This window comes from Corvus kubaryi, unplaced genomic scaffold (assembly GCF_017639235.1).
Source record: "Corvus kubaryi isolate FWS band 111438036 unplaced genomic scaffold, C.kubaryi_AGA036_p1.0 36896, whole genome shotgun sequence".
NCBI lineage: Eukaryota > Metazoa > Chordata > Aves > Passeriformes > Corvidae > Corvus > Corvus kubaryi.
The window spans coordinates 8,476-15,738 of NW_024580976.1; the positions used below are offsets into that span (position 1 = coordinate 8,476).

A 7,263-nucleotide genomic window follows, 5' to 3' on the forward strand; every position below is an offset into this window, starting at 1 on the left:
GGGGGGGTCTCTGACATCTGTGTCCCCCCCCCCCCCCAGGCTCTCCATCTCGGCCGTGGTCATGTCCTACCTGCAGAACCCCCAGCCCATGTCCCCGCCATGGTGACGGGGGATGGGGGTCCCCGCGGGGGCAATAAAAGGGGGTCCTGGCACTGGTGTGGTCTGTCTGTACGTGAACGGGGGTGACGGAGCCCCCCAGGAGAGGGAGGAACTGGGAGGGGGAGTCCTGGGGGGCTTTCAGGGGGAGTCGGGGGGATCTGAGGGGGGTCAAAGAGGTGTTGGGGGGGTCTGAGTGGGATCAAAGTTATCTCGGGGGCATCTGAGGGGTGGCCCAGGGGAGTCGGGGGGCCTGAGGGGGCTCTGAGAGCCGAGGGGGGGCTGAGGGGGCTCTGAGGGGGGCTCGTCGTGGGCGGGGCCTCGGGATCCGCCACCGTTCATTGGCCACTGGTCGTTTCCCGCCGTTGCCAACGCCCTCCCGAGAGCTGTCAATCACGGCCGCTGCTTCTCCTCATTGGCTCCTGTCCGTTGTCGCTCCCGCCGCCCGCCCGGCGCGGTCTCCTTACGCCCCGCCCCCGCGGGCAGCAGCGGCGAATCAGAGCGCGCGGCGCGCAGCAGCGCCTTTTCCCGACCGCCCATTGGCTGGCGCTAGGGACGGGGCGGGGCGAGCTCGCGGGTCATGTGAGCGTGCGGTCACGTGACCATGGGTGTCATGGCGGTGCCCGGGGCGGCGGTGCTGCCGCTGCTGCTGCTCCTGATCGGGGCGGCCGCGGGCTGCGGGTACCAGGTGGGACCGAGGGGCCGGCGAGAGAGAGACTGGGGGGGCCGGGATAGCCTGGGGACATCGGGAGGGACGGGCGGCACCGGCGTGTCCTGGGATAACGGGAACTTGAATGGACTGGGGTCACCGGGAGGGGCTGAGGGGACACCGGATCGCCCTCAAGAAAGGGGAACTGGAAGAGCTGGGGGCACTGGGATGCACTGGGCACTCTGAGAAAACGGGAACTGGGGCCATTGGTTTTGCCAACCGCTTCCGGAGCCCAACGGTCCTCCCGGGGCAGCGGCGGGGGGATCCCGGGGCTGTTCCGGGGGGTCCCGCGGGCCCAGCCCGGTCCGAGCCCCCCCCGACCCCCCCCAGTCGTGCCCCCCGACCCGGCCGGACATGCTGAACGTGCACCTGGTGCCGCACTCGCACGACGACGTCGGGTGGCTCAAGACGGTGGACCAGTACTACTATGGGGGTGCGTGGGGACAGCGGGGACACGGGGGGGACACGGTGGGGACAGGGGGGACACGGGGGGGACAGTGGGGACACGAGGAGCGCAGGCCACCTGCGGGGAGGTGACGTCCCCAAGGCCGCTGTGCGGGTGGGGGTGGTGTCACCTGAGGGGGGGGACACGTCCCACGTGCTGCAGAGGGGCTGGAGGTGACGTGGGGGGTCCAAGGGTCGCTGAGTGACACCGTGTCCCCCCGTGCTGTGACCTCCCCCATCCCGAGGGTTTTGGGGTGACCCGGTGCCCCCTCGTGCCCCCAGTGCGGAACCGGGACCAGCACGCAGGGGTCCAGTACATCCTGGACTCGGTGGTGGCCCAGCTGGTGGCCGTCCCCTCCCGGCGCTTCGTCTACGCCGAGGTGGCGTTCCTGGCGCGCTGGTGGCGGCAGCAGGACGAGGCCACGCGGAGTTTGGTCAGGGAGCTGGTGCAGGAGGGTACGGAGCGACTCGGGAACATGGGGGGCACTGGGAGGGACTGGGGGGGGACAGAAAGGGATGGGGGGGACTGGGAGGATCGTGGGTGGCACTGGGGTGGGGGTCTGGGGTCTCTGTGTGACCGTGGGGGACTTGCCCAGGGCTGCACCTCTGAGAGGTCCCCAAGACCTGTCCCCTGAGGGGTTTTGGGGTGCTGTCCCCCCCAGGACGGCTGGAGTTCGTGGGGGGGGGGCTGGTGCATGAGCGACGAGGCCACGACGCACTACGGGGGGGCCCTGGAGCAGCTGGCCCTGGGCCGGCGCTTCCTGCGCCGCGAGTTCGGGGCCTGCGGCACCCCCAGGGTGGCCTGGCAGATCGACCCCTTCGGCCACGCCCGCGACCTGGCGGCCTCCTTCGCACAGGTGGGGCAGCCCAAAACCCCCCCGGCACCCCTGAATCACCCTCGGCATCCCCAAACCCTCCCCTGCACCCCCAAACCCCCCCTGGCACCCCCGAATCACCCTCGGCATCCCCAAACCTTCCCCTGCACCCCCAAACCCTCCCCTGCACTTCCAAATCACCCCAGCACCCCCAAATCCTCCCTGCCCCCCAAAACCTTCCCTGGCACTCCCAACCTTCTCAGCCCCCCCCAAACCCCCCCTCCGTATCCCCAATCACCCCCCCAAACCTATTTAGGGACCCCCGCAGTGACACCCCCCCAGATGGGGTACGACAGGCTCTTTGTGGGGCTGTGGGGGCCCCCAGTGACCCCCATGACCCGGTGCCCCCCCAGATGGGGTACGACGGGCTGTTCGTGGGGCGCGTGGACCACCAGGACAAGTGGGCGCGGCTGCAGCGCCGGGAGCTGGAGCTGCTCTGGAGGGGCAGCACGAGCCTGCCCCCCCCCCGCGCCGACATCTTCACCGGTGACCCCCCGGGCCCCCCAAACTGCCCCCGGTGCCCCCCTCCTGCCAGTGACCCCCCGGGACCCCCAAACTGCCCCCTGCCTGCCCCTCCCCGTCCTGTCCCTGCCATCCCTTTCCAAGGCTTTGTCCTTTGTCCCCATCCCTGTCACCTCCTGTGTCCCCCACCCCTCTCCCCTGGCCCCATCCTGTCCCCAGGGGTGTCCCCTTCCCATTTCTCCCCCTCTGTCCTGTCCCAGCCGTGTCCCCAGCCCCATCCCCTGTCCCCCTGGCCGTGGTGGCCGGGGAGGTGACAGCGCTGTCCCCAGGGATCCTGCCCAACGTGTACAACCCCCCCCCCCCGGGCTGTGCTGGGACCAGCTCTGCACCGACCCCCCCGTGGTGGACGGCGACGGCCCCGAGCGCAACGTGGACTCTGTGGTCAACTCCTTCCTGGAGGCTGCGGCCACCCAGGTCCTGCCAGGGGGGTAAAGGGGGGCTGGGACCCCTGAGTGGGGAAAATTGGGGGAGCCCTGAGGGAGTGGGGGTCCCTATCCTCCAGGATGGGGTTCCCAAGGGTCCTTGTCCCTCCTGGGATGGGGGGAATGGGGGTCCCTGTCCCCTGGGGTGGGGTTCCTGGCTGTCCCTGGGCGTCCGAGCTGCGTCCTCTCTGTCCCCAGGCCCGGCAGTACCGCACCAACCACATCCTGATGACCATGGGCTCCGACTTCCACTACGAGAACGCCCACCTGTGGTTCAAGAACCTGGACAAGCTCATCGCCCACACCAACGCCCGGGTGAGGGGCTGTCCCCAAAGCCCCCCTCGGTGTCCCCAAGCCCCCGCTGACCCCCTCTTTGTCCCCAGCAAGCCAACGGCAGCCGCGTCCACGCCCTGTACTCGACGCCCTCGTGTTACCTGCAGGAGCTGCACCGGGCCAACCTCACCTGGTGAGGGAGGGCTGAGGGGCCGGGGAGGGGCCGAGGGCCGGGCGGGCTGGACAGACGGACGGACAGCTGGGATGTCCCCCAGGCCCTTGAAGACGGATGATTTCTTCCCCTACTCGGACGGGCCCCACCAGTTCTGGACCGGTTTCTTCAGCAGCCGCCCGGCACTCAAGGGCTACGAGCGGCTCAGCAGTGGCTTCCTGCAGGTGGGGGGCACCTGGGGACTGCCCGAGGGCGTGGGGACCACCCCAGGGCTTGGGGATCCCCTCGTGGGCACCCCCTCTGATCCTGATCTCCCCCCCAGATCTGCAGCCAGCTGGAAGCACTGGCCGGACCCTCCTCACGGGACAGTCCCTACGGCCCTGGGGACAGCTCCGTGCTCCGTGAGTGCCTGGGGGACACCTGGGAGGGACCTGGGCACCCCCAACCCCCCCCAACACCCCCTTTTTCCCTCCCCGAGGCGAGGCCGTGGCTGTGGCCCAGCACCACGATGCTGTGTCCGGCACCGAGAGGCAGCACGTGGCCAACGACTACGCCCGGCAGCTGGCCAAGGGCTGGGACAGCTGCCAGGTGAGCCCCTGGGGGGCCAGGGGAGGGTTCTGGGGACAAGGGCAGGGCTGGGTGTGACCCCAAATTCCTGCCGCCCCCGCAGGTGCTGGTGGCCAACGCCCTGTCCCTCCTGGGGGGCACCAAGGGCCCCTTTGTGTTCTGCAACGCCCTCAATGTCAGCGTGTGCCCCCTCAGCGAGACCACCGCCCACGTGAGCACCCAGGGGGGTTTGGGGGGGGTTCTGGTGGTCCCCCCGGGCGGCAACCCCCCCCCATGTGGGCCCCCCCCCCCCCCCCCAGTTCACCGTGATCCTCTACAACCCCCTGGCCCGGGGCGTGGCCTGGCCCGTGCGGCTGCCGGTCAGCGGCACCTCCTATGCCGTGAGTGACCCTCAGGGCCGGCCTGTGGCCAGCCAGGTGAGCCTTGACCCCCCAAACCTCCCAGTATCCCCTCCCAAACCCCCCCGTGACCCCCCCCCGGTCCCCCCCAGGGGGTCCCGTGGGCCGGGTTGCCGCGGCGGCGGGGGGGTGCTGCGGGGGGGCCCCGGGGGGGGCTCCTGTCCCGGGCCTGGGCCCCCCCCCTGGGGTTCAGCACCTTTGTGGTGAAGCAGCTGAGCCCACGATCCCCCCCCAAGTGGCCCTCGGGGGACCCGGAGCCGCAGATCCAGAACGAGGTGAGGGGACATCAGGAGGGACACAGATTTGGGGGGGTCTGGGGGTTCCCTAGATGGAGGGGATGAGCCCCAGCTCCCAGTTAAACCAGTTGGGGGGTGACTGGGTAGCCTGGGGGGGGCTGACCTGCCGCTGTCCCCCCGCTGACCGCAGCACCTGCGGGTCCTGTTCGACCCCGTCACGGGGCACCTGCGCGAGATCCAGAACTTGGCCAAGGGCTTCTCGCTGCCCGTGTTCCAGAGCTTCTACTGGTGAGGCTGGGGACACTCCTGGGGGTTTTGGGGGGGGTCCTGGCTGCAGGGGGGACCCCCCTGACCTGCCCTGACCCCCCCAGGTACAACGCCAGCGCCGGGGACGCGCTGAGCCCCCAGGCCTCGGGCGCCTACATCTTCCGGCCCAACGCCTCCGCGCCCATCCCCGTGGCCAAGCGCGCAGCCACGCGCCTGCTCAAGGTGGGCAGGGGGTCCCGGGGGGGGGGCCCCCCGGGTTTGGGGGGGGGTTTCCCGATGTAGCTGAACGTCCCCGTGTCCCCCCCAGACTGCGCTGGTGCAGGAGCTGCACCAGAATTTCTCGGCGTGGTGCTCGCAGGTGCTGCGGCTGCGCCCGGGGCAGCCCTACCTGGAGCTGGAGTGGACCGTGGGGCCCATCCCCGTGGCGTGAGTGTGGGCAGGGGTCCCGGGACCCCTGAACTCCCCCGGGGACCCCCGGGTGACACCGCTCCCCCCCCCCCCCCCCAGGGACGGGCTGGGCAAGGAGGTCATCAGCCGCTTCGAGACCCCCCTACACACGGCCGGGCGCTTCTACACCGACTCCAATGGGCGCCAGGTGCTGCAGCGCAGGTGAGGGGGCTCAGGGGACCCCCGGGACCCCTCCAGGGGCTGAGCGGGACCCCCGTGACGCCCCCTGGGCCCCCCCAGGCGTGACCACCGGCCCACCTGGAACCTGAGCCAGAGCGAGCCCGTGGCTGGAAATTATTACCCCGTGAACACACGGATCTTCATCAGGGTAACGAGCTGGACACAGCTGGGCACAGCTGGGGTTGGGCACAGCTGGACACAGCTGGGCCATGCCCCTCACTCCTGTTCCCCCCGGGCAGGACCAGAAGGTGCAGCTGACGGTGCTGACCGATCGCTCCCAGGGCGGCAGCAGCATCCTGGACGGGTCCCTGGAGCTCATGGTGAGCTGGGGACCCCGGGGGGGACACCCCGCGGGAGGGGACACCTGTGACACCGCCCGTGTCCCCTCCAGGTGCACCGGCGGCTCCTGAACGACGACAACCGGGGAGTGGGGGAGCCGCTGGACGAGCCCGGGGAGGACGGGCGGGGCCTGGTGGTGCGGGGCCGGCACCGGCTGCTGCTGGACACGGCGGCAGCCGCGGCTGACCAACACCGGCCGCAGGCACAGGAGATGGTGACGTCCCCGTACGTGGTGCTGGCACCCGGCTCGGGGCCTCACCTGCGCCAGGTGAGCGGAGAGGGGTCACTGGGACGGGTGAGGCGGGCAGGGGTCTCCCTGCTCACCGCCCCCTCCCCGCAGTTCTCGGGGCTGCGCCGGGCGCTGCCCCCCAACCTGCACCTGCTGTCGCTGGAGCCGAGGGGCGCCAGGAGCCTCCTGCTGCGCCTCGAGCACCTCTTCGAGCGCGGGGAGAGCCAGAACGGCTCCCAGCCCGTCACCGTGGACCTGACGGTCAGCAACGGGGACAGGGCTGGGGGTCCTGGGAGTCCGAGCCCCATTTTGGGGGTCCTGAGGCTGCCCTGGGGGGTCTGGGACAGCTTCCAGGGTGCCCTTCCCTCACTCGGCCTGCCTGGGGTGGGGAGGGTCTGTGCCAGCTCCCCCCACCCCGGGCTGGGCTCTGGGGTGTTTGGGGTGGCTCTGGAGGGTCTCTGACACCCCCCCCGCCCCCAGACCCTTTTCTCGGCCTTCACCATCACCTCGGTGCGGGAGATGGCCCTGGGTGGAGATGTCCCCCTGCAGAGCGTGTCCCGCCTGCTCTGGACCACGGCCACAGGTACCGGGGGCTCGGGGGGCTGGCAGGGGGGTCCTGGGGGTCCCAGCCCCCCCTCACACCCCTCATGCCCCCCCAGGCACCCCCAAGCCCCCCCCGATGCGCAGGCTGGACCCGCGGCGGGTGCGGCTGGAGCCGATGGAGATCCGGACCTTCCTGGCCTCGGTGCGGTACTGAGGGCCCGGGGGGGCCCTGAGCCACCCCCCCCCAACCCCAAAAAAAAGTGCATTAAAAACCCCCCGAGTTTGGTCAGACCTGGTTTAATGGGGGGCGGCCGGGGGGGGGCTCGTGGGAGTAGCAGCACTGGTCACCTCGGGGACAGCTGCCCTGTGGGGGAGGGACAACATGGGGGGGGCTGGCACCTGCCCCGAGACCCCCGATCTGCCTTCACAGCCCCCTCCCATATTCCCAGCCATCCCCCCCTTATCCCAACCCCACTTCTATTCCTAAATCCTCCCCCCTTTTCTTTTTTCTCCCAGACCCCTCTCTGTTTCTCAACTCCCCCCG

General features: G+C 70.6%; 3 protein-coding genes across 5 annotated transcripts in view; 2 read left to right on the forward strand and 1 right to left on the reverse strand.

The window, feature by feature from the left end:
• The window catches only part of WDR83OS (WD repeat domain 83 opposite strand), a 980-nt gene extending 828 nt beyond the window's left edge, over positions 1 to 152 (forward strand). Inside the window, exon 4 of the mRNA XM_042020213.1 lies at positions 40 to 152. Within this exon, the coding sequence (XP_041876147.1) occupies positions 40 to 106 (67 nt within the window). The 3' untranslated portion in view covers positions 107 to 152. The remainder of the gene's footprint in view (positions 1 to 39) is intronic.
• Positions 153 to 673: 521 nt separating this feature from the next.
• MAN2B1 (mannosidase alpha class 2B member 1) lies at positions 674 to 7,008 on the forward strand. Its single transcript, XM_042020203.1, is given in 25 exon segments — positions 674 to 784; positions 1,136 to 1,238; positions 1,532 to 1,705; positions 1,912 to 1,928; positions 1,930 to 2,106; positions 2,478 to 2,610; positions 2,916 to 2,950; positions 2,953 to 3,060; positions 3,267 to 3,383; positions 3,452 to 3,534; positions 3,617 to 3,737; positions 3,836 to 3,914; positions 3,992 to 4,101; positions 4,184 to 4,291; positions 4,380 to 4,496; positions 4,571 to 4,753; positions 4,905 to 5,002; positions 5,086 to 5,203; positions 5,289 to 5,407; positions 5,489 to 5,590; positions 5,669 to 5,756; positions 5,848 to 5,928; positions 6,000 to 6,437; positions 6,657 to 6,759; positions 6,836 to 7,008. Coding segments are annotated over 25 exon segments (2,994 nt in total). The 5' UTR covers positions 674 to 700; the 3' UTR covers positions 6,934 to 7,008.
• TRMT1 (tRNA methyltransferase 1) overlaps positions 7,001 to 7,263 on the reverse strand; it is a 4,992-nt gene continuing 4,729 nt past the window's right edge. For all 3 annotated transcript variants that reach the window (XM_042020204.1, XM_042020205.1, XM_042020206.1), the window contains exon 17: positions 7,001 to 7,083. In XM_042020204.1, coding sequence (XP_041876138.1) covers positions 7,006 to 7,083 — 78 coding nt within the window. In that variant the 3' untranslated portion in view covers positions 7,001 to 7,005. The remainder of the gene's footprint in view (positions 7,084 to 7,263) is intronic.